At 41.3% G+C, this 18,092-nt stretch overlaps 1 protein-coding gene across 31 annotated transcripts in view; it reads right to left on the bottom strand.

The window, feature by feature from the left end:
- The window catches only part of Mllt10 (MLLT10, histone lysine methyltransferase DOT1L cofactor), a 127,828-nt gene that overhangs the window by 80,609 nt on the left and 29,127 nt on the right, over nucleotides 1-18,092 (bottom strand). For 21 of the 31 annotated variants that reach the window (XM_039095942.2, XM_063276642.1, XM_063276654.1 and 18 more), the window contains 2 exon segments: nucleotides 15,120-15,174; nucleotides 8,109-8,218 (listed from right to left, as the gene is read on the bottom strand). The exons of 5 other annotated variants lie outside the window; for them this stretch is intronic. In XM_039095942.2, the coding sequence (XP_038951870.2) occupies nucleotides 8,109-8,218; nucleotides 15,120-15,174 (165 nt within the window). 31 annotated transcript variants of the gene reach the window in all.

Genomic DNA, 18,092 nt, shown 5'->3' with positions numbered 1-18,092 from the left:
AGAGGTAGGCAGGTCTGTAGTTAACTGGCTGTGGGTTGCCTAGAGACAAGGAGAAAAGAAAAGCCGCAGAGAGGAAAGGCTCCCTGAGAAGGGATGTGCAATGAGCACATGGGCAGGAGAAGCGTCTAACAAGGGGCACGCACGCACGCACAGGGATGACGTGCCATCGCACCGGTGCTGTATGAGCTTTCTGGGGAGTCAAACTTGGGCTCTCACACTTCCTTTAGAACACTGACTGACTTCCTTCCTTCTTCCAATTTATCTACTTTGGGATGAGAATCTCCATACTATACCTTTTGCTTTCTGTTTTACAGATTCAAAAATTGAGGAAAACATTGCCTATCCAGATCTAACTTCCATGATTTACAAAAAAAAGATTTAGGACTTTCTGAATTATTATACTGAGCAAAGGCGTGGAGCTTAAGATCTGGGAATGCTGAGATAAAATGAATGTATTTTGCTTATAGAAAGAACATGTAATTTGAGAAAGGCCAAAAAGCACACGGCTGTAGACAGAACTTTGTGTATGTAGTTACACTGACTGTTTTTATGTCAACTTGCCGCAGGCTAGAGTCATGTGAAAGGAGGGACCCTCATTGAGAAAAATGTCTTCATAAGATCTGGCAGAATATTCTTAATTAGTGATTGATACAGAAGAGCCCAGCCCACTGTGGGTGGGGCCACCCCAGAGTTGATGAGAGAGAAGGCTGAGCTCCTTCCTCCATGGCCTCTGCATCAGCTCCTGCCTCCAGGTTCCTGCCCTGACTTCCTTTAGTGGTGGACTATGATACAGACATGTTAGCCAAACTGTTTTCTCACCAACTTGCTTTTGTCGTGGTATTTCACTATAGCAACAGTAGTCTAAGACAGTGTGGAAAGTCCTAACCTGCAATAGCTCCAGATATTTTAAAAGGAATATAAATGTGATCACCTATTTACAAGTTACACTATGTTATGTGTTGAGTAAACTAACATTTTAGGGACTTTTACACTTATTTTGTAGGTGGCACAAGCCACAAAGCACACACACAGAGATCAGAAACAACTTGCAGAAATCAGTTCTCTCCTTATATCAAATGGGTCCTGGGGTTCAAATTCAAGTTGGCAGGCTTGGTACCTTTACCCACAGAGCCTATTTAAAACAAGACAAAACAATGTTTTAACAGCTGTAATTCCTAATTTTATAATGTTGCCATTGATCCTTTCTGAAAAAAAATAACATTGCAGACAACACAATGGATTAGGGCAGGACCACCACCACCACCACCACCACCACCACCACCACCACCACCACCACCCCTCACCCCCGCAATCAGTAAATGGTAATAAAATGTCTATATGAAGACAAAAGATACAATTTGAGCACAGATGCAAACTGGGTAATAAATTTACAGCACACTCTAGCATTGCTGGGACATGTTAATTCCAGTATTCAAAGGACTGGGCAGAAGGATCATGAGTTTGAGGTCAGCCTAAGCTACGTAAATTACAGGCTACACTTTGGATACATGGTAAGACTGTGAGACACACACAAACACAAACACACACACACACACACACACATGAAGAAAATCCTAGTTTTAAAGAAGTGAAAGAAGTTAGGAAGTTCCAGCAATTCGACAGGATCAAAATCAAATTTTAAAGGAAATATAACATACTCTATTGTGTAACATAACATGCGCTCCTAGAGCAAACACCACTACCGTAAGCTGTTGCGTCTCAAACACGTTTTCTTGTTTCCTCATTGCTATGGAGCTGGATCTACAAGGTTCTTTACACATTCCTGTTGTACTCTCCCTACAGCTTGTAACGAGGAGCAGGTAAATGCTTTAAAATTTAAAATTAAATTTGATACATGATGGGGGGGTGGGGTAAACTCTCTTAAAAACTTTACAGGTAGAGAATTATCAAAAGTGGCTGCAGCCTGATCACAACTAGAACCGCTGCCAGCCTCAAGTGGTGGCACACACCTTTATCCCAGACTTGGGCAGAGGAAGCAAACAGATCTTTAGTTGGGGAGGAAAACACAAAAACAAAACCCTGAGAGAGTAACAGTCATGACCCAGGATGACCAGCACCTCACCAAACACGCCGGGCTCACACAGGACAAGACAGGAGCTATGTGAGAGCTCCTCCACGGTGTGGGTGCTCGCCACCCAGCTACTCGGAAACTCCGAAGACAGGAGGGCACTCAAGTTCCTCCAGAAGAAGGTGAAGACCTGCATCCATCCATCTATCCATCATCCATCCATCATCCATCCATCATCCATCCATCCATCATCCATCCATGCATCATCCATCCATCCATCATCCATCCATCCATCATCCATCCATCATCTGTCCATCATCCATCCATCATCTGTCCATCCATCATCCATCATCCATCCATCATCCATCCATCATCCATCCATCCATCCATCATCCATCACCCATCCATCTATCATCCATCATCCATCTATCATCCATCATCCATCCATCATCCATCCATTCATCATCCATCTAACCATCATCCATCATCCATCCAAGAGGCAGCTAGAAGAACTGAGCAATACAATGCCAGCCTTGAGGACAGCTGTACCCACTGACTATCTATTCCCTCTCTCAAAAATACTTTGTATCACCAAAAATAAATAAGCTCTTTGAAGGTTATAAACTAGTAGGTTTCTGCACAACTTTTCAAGTTTCCTTAATTATTCCTCCCTATACCTTTCTTTGTCCTGCCCCCGTCCCCGTCCCCATTTAAGTCCACATTCTCCTAGTACTCATTACCCTTCACAGTATCTCCTTCCACTGTTGCTCCAGGAAGTCCAGAAATCCCCAAAGCAGTACAAGCAGTTGGAAAAGTCACTTTATTCGCCAGATGCGATTGCTGTCTTGGAGGCTTATTACTGAGCAAGCTCACCCTTTCCAGCTCTCTCTGAACTCAGGCTGGCTGGTTCAACTCAGCTCTTCTGGCTCAACCTCCTCTCCAACATAATTTGGTTCACAGGACATGGAAAAAACATTGAAAGCTTACTCCCGACTGACTGGTTTTCACAGTTTCAAAAGGTGCCATGTAGACTTCTAGGGGAGAAAAGCCATCCACAGTTCTAGCTAGCTGTGAACCCCGTGAGCTATAACAATCAGACTGGCAAGCCAGACCAGTGCCATAGTGTTATCAATAGTCAGTAGTATGGGAGCAAACAACTGCTGTCGGACTGAATTTAAGGTCTGCTCCAGTACGAGGAAACTTATGCCCAGTATGGCAAATCTGGACAAGAATCAGAAAAAATGTATAGGCCCTAGCCCATCCCCACTTTATTTCTGTAAACTGAAATAGTATCAAACTGCCTTCTAAACAGCTGTATCCAGAGATTGGACTGGCTCTGAGGCTCCATCAGAGACACTTCCTTCTGCAGTAGATAGTTGTTAGCTCAGACAATTTGACAAAGAGCAAGAGTGTCTGTGGAAAACTCAGCCCAAATGGGACATGTACAACACACCCCATCTCCGAGGCTCAGGGGGCAGGACACAACAGGGGCGGTAAGATGTAAGATTCACAAGTCTGGGAGCTCTGCTGCTAAGCAGTGCCTTCCAGGCTCCAAGGGCTGCTGCACTCACAGACTCCCAGCAGCTGTGAGCCTACCTAAGGCCTGAATAGGACCAAACTCGTCACCATTCCACCAGAAATCAACAAGGGGCTGAGCAGCTATGGGCAGTTGATGGCTAATAAGGGAGGTAGGGTCTTCTTCAGGAATGTGGTTCTGGGTAGCCTGACCGTGCTCCAGGAGATGGCTTCACAGCCATTTGCATCTGAGTAGCATTAATTTTAAACCTGAGTTCTTTTTTAAAAAAGATGACACGAAGCTAGGAATGAGATGTGGGGGGGCAGGGGGCGGGCGCGGGAGGTGTATTGGGAGCTAGAGAAAGAATGAGAGTGGATTGATTATACACAGCTAAAATGCACTGACTATATATGAAATTCTAAAATTAAAGATACATAACAAATAAAACAAGACAGTGATGGCACATGCCTTTAGTCCTAGTACTTGGGGGGCAGAGGCAGGCAGATCTGTGTTTGAGGCTAGCCTGGGCTATACAAAGAAACTGTCTCCAAAGAAAAACAACTTACTAACCAACTCAGAGAAAGAAAGAACGCATATTTTGCCACATTGTAAAATTAACTTAGATGAGATTAAAATTTAAAACTAGGTAATTCATTCTTCCTTCCACCCCTTCTCCCTTCCTCTTCAAATATTTTATTCTTAAAATAATGAGGGACCAAGCAAGGAAAGTCTCCACACTAGGGAGTCAGGGCCAGTGTAATACAAGTGTTACAATGTGCCTAGCTTGCTGCCTGATGTCAGCACAAATGAAGATCAACCACACCACAGAGGGGAATGAGTGAGGCTGAGTGAAGCCACGCAGGACAAGAAGCAAGTGGAGGCCCAGTGAAGTTACAATGAAACAAGCATGGAGATCTCACAGAGAGAAGACGATTCACAACTGACAAGTCGCTACACTGATGAGTTCTCACTGTATAGAACACACCAATACATTTATGTGTACAGAAATATATCTATCTAAACATTCCATCATATTTAAATCACTAGTAATTTTTAACATATGTAAATAATATAAATTTAATATGTAAATTTGAACGGCAGTGTTAAGTAGACATCTATTTTCTAACTATACCAACTGAGAAAACCTGAGACCAATAATGCCCTGAGAACATTTAGTGTATACAATATTTTCTAAATATCATTGTTGTAGAAAAGAAAGTCTAGCTCCTTGGAGAAAATCATTCTATTCCTAGACCCCCAATGAGTTACAAATACATTCTGTGTGAAAAGTAAAGAATGCCTGGAGAGTGATAGAAACGGGAGACCAAACAGGAAGACTAACAAGGCACCAGCAGCCACACAGCAACATAGTATGGACATCAAGAGAAATGACGGTGGTAAAGTATGAACTATAAAAATGTAAGAGACAAAGGGACTGCGGCTCCATGCCAGAGTGCTTGCTTAGCATTGTAGGAACTGGACTTTCTTCCCCAGAGTCAAAACAAGGCATGGCGGTTGACACCTACAATCCGACACTTGGAAAAGATGAGGAAGGATCAGAAGTTCAAGGTCGTGGGGCAGAAGATCATGGTTCACAGTCACGCTACACGCTGCTCTTACAGGCGGCCCAGGATCAGTTCCTAGCACCCACCTCAGCAGCTCACAACCACCTCTAACTGCAGCTCCAAAAAAAGCCAAGACACTGTTCTGGACTCCATGAGAACAAAACATACATGGTGCCCAAACAAGCAGGCATATACACATAAACAAGAGTAAATAAACCAGAATATATCTTTTCCAATGAATTCCGAGTTCATCATTAGCTAGCTGGCATACAAAACTAGCCTGGGTACATGTGACTCTGTTTATGAAAACAAAATAGGATAGCATAACGTTAAGTCCACCCTATAATTGGGCTTTTTATTACAATAGACTGCAAACTGGAAAATATAAAAGAAATTTTACCGCGAGGCCCTGGGTTCGGTCCCCAGCTCCGAAAAAAAAGAAAAAAAAAAAAAAGAAATTTTAAAATTAGCCATGGATCCCAGCAACAAATTAAGGTTATGGGTGTCAGGATGAGTAAAGAGCGGCCAGAGCGCCAAGTGCTCACACACATTACTGCCCCACACGTGGTACTGGATACAAGGCAATAAAACCATCCTAGTAGAGGAGAAACTTGACAGACATCACTTTAAGGATGAAAGTAAGATTGTAAGGAATCAGAAAAATTGTAATCAAAAAAAAAAAAGAAAGAAAGAAAGAAAGAAAGAAAGAAAGAAAGAAAGAGAGACATTGTAATCAGTGTACCACCTGACAAGACTCAATGAGAGAAACAGAATTACTTTTGTGACATTCCTTACAAAATGTCATCCACTAAACTGGAGCAAACATCAAATACAAATAGATTACAATAATACAAATACAAAAAAATTAAAAATTACAATTAAGTATAACTCAAAGTGACGAAGTAAAGGAAAGATTGAGTTGCTATCTGAGACAAACAGACAAGATGAAACTTGTAATATTTTTCATGCTTTAACACATTTCTGGGAGAAATGAAGAAACCTCAGAGGCTGCAGGCTGTGGCAGTAGCGCACCCTCGCTTGCTGACTCTCAGAGTCATCTACAGAGAACCTCTGTGCTACGATACTAAGGCTCACTGAGGACCTAGCGTACACTAGGAGACTGCCCCAGAGCTGTTGATTCTAGGTCTTCTCATAGAGATAGACAATATGGCTTCAGAGGAAGAACTCTGTACTTCTCCCAGAGCCTGAAAATAAACTTGATGTTATTTCAGAATTAATAAAAACAAAAACTGATTTTTAAATGAATTTTAAAGGTACTACACAACATCAAGGTTTAACAGTGCATACTGTTAAACAGTGCATAGTGCATACTATGTAACCTTAAGGACCTGAGTTCAGATCCTAGCACCCATATAACAAGTAGGCATGGTCCTCCATGACCTTTAACCCCAGCACTGTGTACAGTGGGAAGAGAAAGGAAGATTGCCGGGGCTTGCTAAGGTATCAGCCTAGCCAAAAAAGAAAAAGAAAAACAAGCAAACAAAAACCCTCAAGCTTCCTGTTTCAAAGAACAATGTAGAAATCAATGTTACAATAAAAACAAAGTCAATTGGGGTTGGGGATTTGGCTCAGTGGTAGAGCGCTTGCCTAGGAAGCACAAGGTCCTGGGTTCGGTCCCCAGCCCCGAAGGGGAAAAAAAAAAAAAAAAAAACAAAGTCAATTAACCTAAAAAAAAAAAAAAAAAAACTGAGAAAAGAACTTACAAACAATAGCAGTAGATAGAACTGGAAAGATAGTTCAGTGGTTAAGATGACCTAGGTTCAATTCCCAGCACCCACGTGGCAGCTCTCAACTGTCTGTAACTTTAAGATTTGACACTCTCACCCAGACATACACGCAGGCCAAACCCCAATGCACTTAAAAACAAAAACAAAAACAAAAACACAGCACTCTAAATGATAATACAATCACGCTTATTGTGATAATTACTTAAGAACTGCTCACACTGTAAAGAAAAACAACACACAACAATCAAACTTCCAAAACATGCATACGTTTTTATATGCATCCTAACAGAATGAAACTAGATAACACATGAGCCCCTTCCACGAGAGGCTGTTCCACAGGCAACTTAGCCTAGCAATGCTCTATAATACACTAAGGACCTAGCAATATTCTAAGAAACACTAAGGATCCAGGAAAATCATGGTAGAAATATCATTTACTGACACAAGTTTCAAAAGCAGAGAAAATAATAAGTAATATGGTCTAAATGTTCTATAAGCATGTATGTGAGATATTAAAAAATACACAAAAGTCAAAAGATTTATATAGGAAGACTTCTCCAAATTTTCAAATGTTTTAAATAAATTATTACAATAATCAAAAGATTATTTTTAACATATCTGAAATCTCAAAATTATAGTAACATTCTTCCACAGAAGCGACACGTACTTCTGCTCTCACGGTAACAGTGCCTGGAGACACTGGTAACAGGAAAGCCTTGACAACCCAGTAGCAGCAACAAGCAACAGCGTCATCAAGCAAACGGTTAAGTTTCTATTTTAACACAGGGTGATGGATGGATGGATGGATGGATGGATGGATGGATGATAGATAGACAGTGAGCATAAGTATGTTATCTAGGTAGGCCCTGAACTCCTGCACTCAACTCATCCTCCTGCCTTGGGACTACTGACAGGAAATAATGACTAATTCAATTCTAATAAAATCTTGGCATTTTATAGGGCAAGAGGTCAGTAAATCTTCAAAGACAAGTGTGTATCGATTGAGTGATTAAAAGGTTCTCAAAACTTCAATGTACACCTAGATTCAAACAAAGAGGCAGGTTTGTTCATGGTGCTTTACATGGTCATGAGCACATTTTAATACTGTAGCTCAAGATGGTAACTAAGTTAGAGAAACGTCTTTACGTTTTTTAGAAATAAAACAAAAACAAAAAATAAAAAACCCCACCTCCTTTCTACCTCCTAGTTTCAGAACCAAAAATGCAAGCATAAGAGGACATCCACTGTACCTTATTATAACGATCATGTGGGACAGACTGTAAAACGATTGGCTCCATTGTAGAAACATTGGCAAATTGTACCTCTGGGATATAGAGGGCACAAACCACATGAGCCCAACCTAAAATAGATAAATAAATACACAATGTCATTCTTCAAGTTTATCAAAACTAAAGTTACCACCTGTCTTAGGACCTCCTAAGATGACTAGTTAAGCAAATCTATAACAAAGCGGCAGACCAAATCTGGCTCCCGTGTTACTCATGTAATACTCGTCATCCACACACCACTGGTGCAAAGGCTTCCTGATCACAGCTGCACCCACTGTGCACTCAACACAAGCAGACAGAGCACGCAGGACTAAGTTCACACTAACACTACTTCTGAAACCCACGTTAGTCTGAAGAAAGCAGGAGAATAGTTCCCAGCATTCTAAACACTCCGAGACTGAACCAAAAGAGGTTCTCCATTTCCAGGTCAACCAACGCTATGTAATGAATTGAACAGACTGCACTACAAAGTTACACCTGTTTTAAAGAGCCAAAACTAAATAAATACATAACCAGTGTGGAGGAAATATATCTATTTATATAAATTCAGCAGGCAGCAGTGGCCTTGGTTACTGTGTGAAGCTCTGGGTTCCATTCTCAGCTCTGCAATAATTTATAGCTTAAAACTTGACGTCTCAAAAGGCTGGAGAAGCAGTGCAACAGAGTACTTGCCTAGGAGACACAAGAGTAGGGTAGGATCTAGTCTCACCATCAACAACAGAAAGGAGAAAAATGATTTCAGGATGTTTAATCTTACTAATCTTAAATGGGACAGTATTAGTTCTTTATATTGTCAATATTTTGAATGTTCATATAATGGTTGCCATTTTCCTATTTTAAATCTTCATCTGAGCCATTACCAGTTAATGTTAAAGTTTCTCTTAATTATAAAAAGTGTAACTAAGGGCTGGAGAGATGGCTCAGTGGTTAAGAGCACTGACTGCTCTTCCAGAGGTCTTGAGTTCAATTCTCAGCAACCACGTGGTGTCTCACAACCATCTGTAATGAGACCTGATGCCCTCTTCTGGTGTGTCTGAGGTCAGCTACAGTGTACTCATATAGATAGATAGATAGATAGATAGATAGATAGATAGATAGATAGATAGATAGATAGATAGATCGATCGATCTTAAACAACAAGAACAAAAAAGTGTGGCGGCTGACAGGGTCTCACAGCACTGAAGAGTTGCTGGTGAACTAGAAAAAGATGCAATCCAAGGAAGATGGGTACAGCATGGCGAAAGGCAAGTAGAACCATTGACTAGAAGCTGGGACTAAGAACTAATATGCCGTGGACCTCAGAAAGCACGCGTAGGCTTTAATCATCTTAAACTCGATGAACAAACCAATCCTAAACAAGAAGCATCCTCTGCATTGAATACATCTTATACATCATCTCTGAAGGAAAGTAAGTTTGCACGACTTAGTCACAAATAATGTCTATAATGTGTTAATCAGAATTTCCAGAATAAGAAGTACTAAATACAAAACACAAATGAAATCCCACAAAATTAAGAAAATGAGAACAAACCTACAATTGAGCTATCACAAAGAAAGTGTGTTTATTATAATCAAGTCTGTGCAAAGGTGTTGCAAATCACCATAAACAAATAACAAAGGGTACTTTCAAACACCAAAGGAAGCATCATATCCCTCAAAAAGGAAACGCTATTACAAAATGAAGCTTGAAATGGGGATCGGGGAGGGAGAGGTATGTATAGCTACTTTCAATGGATACTGCCATAACTCTAAGTGCTTATATTAAAAATCATAGGCTGCGTGTGCTGGTGCATGCCTTTAATCCCAGGGCATGGGGACAGAGGCAGGCAGATCTCTTTGAGCTGAAGACCAGGCTAGTCTACAGACTGAGTTCCAGGCCAGCCAGCATGGAACTGTGGGACAGCTCCAAAAGAGCACGAGGTGTGGGCAGCGGCTCGGGGTAGAGCACAGGCTGCTCTTGCAGCCAGCCTGGTTTAGTGCCTGGTACTGACATGACAGCTCACAAATGCTCTTAACTCCATCCTCTGACGGCTGCAGGTATCAGGTAAGTATGTGGTTATGTGTGTAACACACTTGCAAGCAAAATGTACACATGAAGTTCAATACACATAAAATAAAAAGAAATAAATCTTTCAACTAAGATTATAAAACACTGCCAGGGGAACTGGCCTACAACTGAGAGATAAAGGTGGGAGCAAGTGTACAGGAAGGGGAGCGGGTGGGAGGGAGGGAGGGAGGGAGGGAGAAGAAAGAAGGAAAACTAAGAATTATTGTCTCAATGGTATGGTACATGGATCCAAATTAACCTAACAAATATAAGATCTGTTTCCAGAAGCCTTAACATATCTCAGACAAAGCTTGAAATTTTGAAAAGGGTGAGGCATAGTGAGGCATCACGTGGTGATCCATCACTAGAGAGGCTAAGGCAGAAAGAACAGGAGCCTAGGCCATGAGACTGTAGTACATAAATATATGCATATATACATACACATAAGAAGCAAAGTATCCAGATACATACCAACAAAAAACGGTGAAGGAAGCAGGTACAAAGCTAGTTACCACACCAGAAATAACAAAAATTACATAGAAATTGTTAAATTCTCTTATTAAATTATGGAAAACAGTAAAAGGTTTGCCACAACCAAGCACCTGGGGGGTGGGGTGGGGGCCCTCTTTGGAATCTTCTTTCCCTTAAGGTCTTAATTTCAACTGAGTTTCCGGTGTAGATAGACTCTAGTCTCTGATGGCAGAAGAACCAGAACCAAGTTTTATGAGCAAAGAATTGTGTCTGTCAATTCTTCAAAGGGTCTGAAAGCTAGCCAAGGACTAAGGTGTGCCTGTGTTGTTCTCTCTGAGTTGATTCAAGAGAGAAAAGCAACCCTTAAATTTAACTCACAGATGCCTGGAGGAAAAAGAATATAGGTGAAACACATGACTAAGTACCAAAGACTAGGAGGAAAAACTAGAGAGGTCTCTGGCAACCTGGTGCAACCTGGATGTGCTGGAGGATGTGGAGACCACAGACCTGACTAAGGCAGAACTCAGCTTCTAAATTTAAGATCTAAGCTGACCCTCAGTTGACCTCTGGCTAGAATCTGGGTGTGGTACAAACAAGAAGTAAGAGGTAAGGAAGAGTGGTATGGCAGATAAACTGGAAAGAACACAGAAAATACAAACATAGAGTTTCTTTTTTAATTGTCCCCCTCTGTCTCACTATTTTACACGACATGCTCAAGGAAATCAATCATCAAAACACTCACCGAAGAGTGTGCATCAATTACAACAAAAAAGAAAGAAAAACCACAGAAAGCAGCAAACCTAAACTTTAAAAGGCAGAACTTTACTCCAGAATTAAACGTTTTAACATTCAGGTATATCCGGTTTTTGGTTTTGTAATGCTCAGGATGGATTTACAGCACAGCGCCCCCAGCTGAAGCTCAGCCCCAGTGCACACATTCTAACTAAGTTTAAGCGTGTACAGGGAAGCACACAGACCCAGGGAGACAGTGCAGTAGGTAGAGCGCTAGCTGTGTAAGCACAAGCACTTGCACTGAGATCCCCAGCGCCCACATAATCATACGGTGTGGAACACACGGCTGCACTCTGCTGGAAAGCAGGCAGGAGAGAGGTCAGCTAACCAGTCAGTCTAGCAGCTCAATGAATCCCAGGCTCCATGATACCCTGTATTAAAAATGAGGTGATAGAGGAAGACAAGTACTTAACCTCTAACCGTCTTCACATTCGTACATAAGGTACGTATACACACACACACACACACACACACACACACACACACACACACACACACTCATGTGCACACATGGCTCATTCATAGGAGATAGTAACAGAAACTTCATACAAAAGTATAACTGGACTTTTTAAGTAAATACCTCAGCTGAACTGTCTTACACATGCACAAGAATTACATACTGATGAAGAAATAGAAATTACTTAAAAGAACCAAACAAAATCATGCCTGGCAGTAGTGGTGCATGCCTTTAATCCCAGCACTTGAGAGGCAGAAGCAGGAAAATCTGAGTTCCGGGCCAGCCTAGTCTACAGAGAGTTTTAGGACAGCCAAGGCTACACACACAAAAAAACCTATCCCAAAAAAATAAAATAAAATAAAATATAGGAGGAAGAGGAGAGACGCTACTAAATATATCTTCAGATGACAGTGCAGTCAGACATAACTTTATGACAAATGCCACACTCTACACATAGAACCATGTTCCCATACGATTATTAGAAAGGCAAATTTTTCCAGCCATTACAAGTCCCTGCACACTACACTATTAACATGTTTATAGTAACACTGATCTGAACAAACTTAAAACGCTAGCATTCAATAGGCTACCCACATGCAACTATGTGTGTATGTAACAATATTTAGTAGTAAAAACAAAAAATTATGCTACTGGCCAATGTGTGTACTATGTTTATAGATATTTTAATTTTTATGCCTTCCATTTGCTTTTTAAAAACAAAATATGTTAACTATATATGCAGCCAGGTCCTCAAGAAGGTATACTAAGGCACTGTTATACAAGTCCTAACAGCTCCACGTTTCTTTGGTAGCAGTGGTTTCTTGGTTTTGTGTTTGTTTTGTTATGTGCTAAAGACTGAATTCAGCCCCTCACTCATGCTAAGCAGTGCTCACCAGCAAACTACATTCTCAGCCCATGAACACACCTGCCCTGAAGGCCTCTCGAGATGGTGTGTGAAGGGGGGATATACGGATACTGATGCCCCGGAACTTCCTGAGAGAGAGAGAGAGAGAGAGAGAGAGAGAGAGAGAGAGAGAGAGAGAGAGAGAGAGAGCGAGCACAGACAGGGGATAGCTGAGGTAGGTAGCACACAGCCGAAGAAAGAGGCAGGGGAGTCTCAGCTTGAGGCAAGCCTGGTCTACACAGACTTCCAGGTCAGCCGGGGCCCAGCAGTATAGTTAAGACCCACCCTGGCGGCGGTGGCAAGCGCCTTTAATCCCATCGCACAAGAGGCAGAAGCAGGCAGATGGCTCGGGACCAAGACAGCCAGGGTTACACAGAGAAACCCTGTCTTGAAAAACCAAAGCCAGAACACCTTCCTGCCTTAGATCTTCACATTCCCTAACCACGATTCAGTTACTCACCAAAGAGAACTTCAAGGCTCACAAACTAAGTACCCTGAACAGACAGCTATTATCCATTTCTTTCTTTAGATTTTTAACGACTTACCACTGTGTTGTATTTACATTATTCAGTAGTATAGCGATATGATGTGTTTGTAACCTAGAGGCAATAACTTCATCGTATAATACAATTATGTAGCAGACTATACGTCTAGGTTTGTGTAAATGCACTCCATCTATGAGGTTTACTCAGGAAAAGCACCTAGGACACATTTCTCACATTTAAGCAGTTTATGACCACATGTAAACAGTTAAAATAGTCAACATTTACCAATAGTTTTAAAACTAGAGAAATCAATAAATTGCCAAAGTTTACAAATGAAACAAACAATAGAACAAAGCAATAGAAAATTTTTAATTATTTAATCACTAAAATCAACTATTCAAATTGATTATCTTAAGAACACTCGATATATTTCCCAGTTATTCCTACCAAATATTTAAAGATTATAAAATTCCAGTTTTACAGAAATACCTCCACAAGAATATTTCCCAATTCATTATAACGCCACCATAACACTAATAATGCAAAAGCTAAAAACAATGTAAGAAGGGAAATCACAGTTTTAATCCCTTATGAATTTCTTTATTCATTTACCCTCCAGAAATCAGTATTGTTAACAAAATGTTAATTAAATAAATGAATCTCATTATTTTAGGAAAATAGGCTGATTTTACTTCCAAAAATAAACCAGTGTAATCCCTAACAAAATAAGGAAGAAATGCTTTATGACTTTCCCGATACTTTACAGTTTAACAAGCTCATGCCTATACGGTAAGAATGACACTGACGTACACAGGATAACAGTCCCGTAGAACTTAGAGGCAGGGATAGGGCACTGCCACACATTTAGGCCAGGCTGGACTACACAGAAAACTGCTAAGCCCTGAACTATACAAGGACTAGGGAGGTGAGGACCAAAACAAAAACAGACAGAAGGGGAGTTAGTTGCAGAGGGGGACACATTTCTCAAGGAAAGATAACTCAAAGTGGAGATGAAAACTAAAAATGGAGTAATTCTCCTCTAAAATGACTAGAACCAGAAGACATTTACAGTGATTTTTACCATCTAAGATCACTAATCCAAAAACCCAAAATCTGAAACAAATGTTTACAAGGTACTAGATTTTAATATTTCAGATTCAGAGTTTTCAGAAGAGGAAACGCTCAGTCAGAATCCTCAGGAAAGACCATCCTGCCAAGCATGGTTGGTACTGTGAGCTAGCACCTAGGAGGGACACAGTAGGAAGGATACTTTGCCAGGTAAGATTGGTCCTATAACCCTAGCACCTAGGGCACAGTAGTGCGGCCCTGTCTCAAAGAGCTACCACAAAGACAAAGCAGGTGGGGCACACCTCAGTCCCAGCACTCAGGAGGCAGAGACAGAGGCAGCCACATCTCTGAGGAGTTTGGAGGCAGCCTGGTCTCTAGCGTGAGTTCCAGGACAGACAGTGAAACATAAAATAAATCAAGGTTTCAAGTAGAAGAATGTGAACCGTTCTACGTAAAGCAGCTAATACTTAAGTGTGAAGTTTAACTCGTGAAGACAAACTGAATTCAGAAGATCATTTAAGCTACATCTAAATGTATCTACCTACAACTGCAGAACATGAGACAATGCAGCAAGAAGACGGAGAATTCAAGTTAGCCTGCACCACATAGCAAGACCTTGTCTCCAATTAACAGTTACATCACTAGTAACATTTTAGTAAACAGTGTGTGATAAAACAGTATGAACTACCAAATGGTTTGAAATGCTATACCATTCCAGTTGTCAGTATTTTTCAAAGACTGTACTTACCCCCATTATCTGTTCTTTTTAAAGCTCCATCTTTATGGGGACACAGCTCACATCTCTATTTAAAGAAAATTAAAAGTAAAAAAAAAAAAAAAAAAAAAGGAAAAGGCAATGAAGTTTTTTTCATATCACCAAAAGCACATCTTTCCTATAACTTAAAAACTAACAAAAATAGAACCGCATTTCTATTCATTGCCACCAAGAAAATTCCAGAACACGTTTCACAAAATAACTACTAACTGCAAATTACTTGTTTTTAAAAGATCCATGTTTGAATGTCTTACATGTATGTATAGGCGTGCATGCATGCATACTGCATGTTTACAGGTGTCCATGGAAGCCAGGAGAGGGCGGCAGACCCCCGCCCTGCTACTGCAACTATGGATGGCTGTGTATGACCCATCATGTGACTATTGAAAACCTAACCCGGGTCCTCTACCAAAGCAGCAAGTGCTTCTAAGAACTACTGAGCCATCTCTCCAGCCTTCAAAATCACTTAACAATTTTTCTTATAATGCTAGATAACAATTTACATATACATTAAAAAAACGCTGAAGCCCCCCCCCCCCTTAAGTTTACATTAAAGGCAGACAGTGACCCATGCCTGTCATCCCAACACTTGGGAGACTCAGCCAGTAGTATGTCCATGAACTGAAGCCATTTGGGCTACACAAAGTCCTAAATGTTCTATTAATAAAACCAAAGTCAAATGTTGTAGCAGATATTTAGAGTAACAGAATTCTTGGGAAGTTGTAGCATGAATATCAATAGTCTAAGAGTTTGAGACCATCCCAGAAAATATGCAAGACCTACTTGGAGAGAGAGAAAATAAGGTATGGTAAAAAGTATCAGCATCTCGCCACTCGGGAGGCTGAAAGGGCTGCTGTGCCCGAGGCTAGCATGAGGCACTATAAGAGACCATCTTGAAAAGTCCCTTCAACACAGGCCAGATACAAGGTCTTAACATTTATGGAGATAACAGTGATCTCTAATACAGGTTTGAATTACTATGGTCAATTAAGTCTGGCTTCTTTCTACTCCCATCAAGAACCAGCTTGAGGGGCAGGAGAGATGGCTCAGCAGTACAGACACTGCTCTTCCAGAGAACCCACGTTAGGTTCCATGGGTTCCAAGCACCCACATCGGGTGGCTTACCAATGTCTCTTAACTCCTGGCTCTAGGGGATGTGACATTTTCATCTGGTCTCTGCAGGCACATGCTCACACAGACACACACATATACATGCACACTCATACACACACACAAATGGCATACACAAAAATAAACCTTAAAAATACACTTTTTTCTTTTAATAAAGAATCAGCTTGCTGAGCATGGTGATGTAGACTTGGGAGGCAGAGACAAACGAGTGTCTTGAGATCAACCCCAGCTTGGCCAACACAGCAAGATCCAGGCCAGCTAGTGCTACATAGTGAGACCCTGTCTAGACAGAAGGGGAGAGTTCTTTAAAGGTTCTGGGCCAGTTTTGTGGATCTCAACTATAATACCAGCACTAAAAGGTAGAGGCAAGAGGACTCAAGAGGACTCAGCTACATAGTACATCTGAGGCCAACCTGGGCTACGTTACATAAAGAACTATCTCAGGATTAATGTAATTACAATCAGCTGAACTTATCACACATTCTTAAAATTAATAAGAAATGAACTCAGACTTCTGAGAGCCGTAAGCTTGTGAGAGGACCAACCTGTAACACAGATAAAAACTCTAACCTCTAGAGAACACAACTACTAGTTGAATGAGATGCATGGTGGATGAAAATGAAAAGCATCTAGAATCTATACTAAGTGAAAACTTGAGAAGAACCAGCATGAGAGCTTGGAGTTTGTTTTTTTTTTTTAATATGTTACCCTAAAGACAAGACAAAGCCAACCCTTAGAGTTTCCTGTAGTCATAATTCCTAAGAACCACAACAAAGGGTTCAGAAGAACTTTGTGTCTGTAATGTAAGATCTGAGGAGAGAACTCTACTTTTAAATATATAATCAGCTCAAGTATCTTCTTGACCTTACATCACACATACGCAGGACGATCCACTAGCCTAGCTCAAGGCGCTGGTAAGTTTACAACAGGTATTCAAAGTACATACAAGATGGTTTGAACCCAAACAACCAACCAACTTTAGAAATGTCCATTTCAGGGCTGGGAGACCTCTCAGTGGATAAAGCAAAGCTGAATGCTGAGGGCCCACCTAACACCCGAGGGCGTCCTCCACCTGCACACATGCGCGCCCTGGCGTGCATACGCCTGAGCTTCTGCACCGACCCATCCAAATAAAAACAGTCTCACGCTCTCACTGTCTGAGACAGGGTCTTGTGCACATGGCTACTTGGCTATCCTGAAAGTCTGATCCTCCTGACTCCACTTTCTAGTGCTGGCATGGTGGGCATGCTCCACCATGCTGGGTTTGTGGGGTGCTAGGGTAATGACGAGATGACTACTAAACTACATTCCCACCTACCCAAAAATCCCCTCCTTCAGAGGAATACCCAGAACATGGCCTTCACAACAAATAAACTGCTTGCGAGATGATCTACATTACCTGGCCTGGGAAGAACTAGGAAAAAAGGCTAAGCACTGTCAAAGCAAGGAAAACAATGAGAACTCCAAGGTTCCCAGACTGTGGAGGTAGCAGACTGAAGGCCAGACCTGGTCTACATGCTCTGGTCTACATGCTGAGTTCCAGGACAGCAGGGATACACAGTCAAACTATCTAAACAGATTAAGTAAATACACGTGAAGGACACTTAGAGTGCACCTATAATAAATGAGATGGGAACTGTCAGTAGCTAGACGAGCTAAAGACACAGTCGTGTAGCTCTGTGGCATTGCAAGGTTCTGAGAAGGAAAACAAACAAACCAGCAATCAAGCCTGGCCCAGCAGCACAGCACACAAAATCAGCAGGACTGTGCCAAGCTCAGGCCAGCCCGTGCTATGTGGAGATGCTGTCTCAAAAA

Source organism: Rattus norvegicus, chromosome 17 (assembly GCF_036323735.1).
Source record: "Rattus norvegicus strain BN/NHsdMcwi chromosome 17, GRCr8, whole genome shotgun sequence".
Taxonomy (NCBI): domain Eukaryota; kingdom Metazoa; phylum Chordata; class Mammalia; order Rodentia; family Muridae; genus Rattus; species Rattus norvegicus.
This window is presented reverse-complemented; position numbering and strand designations above follow the sequence as displayed.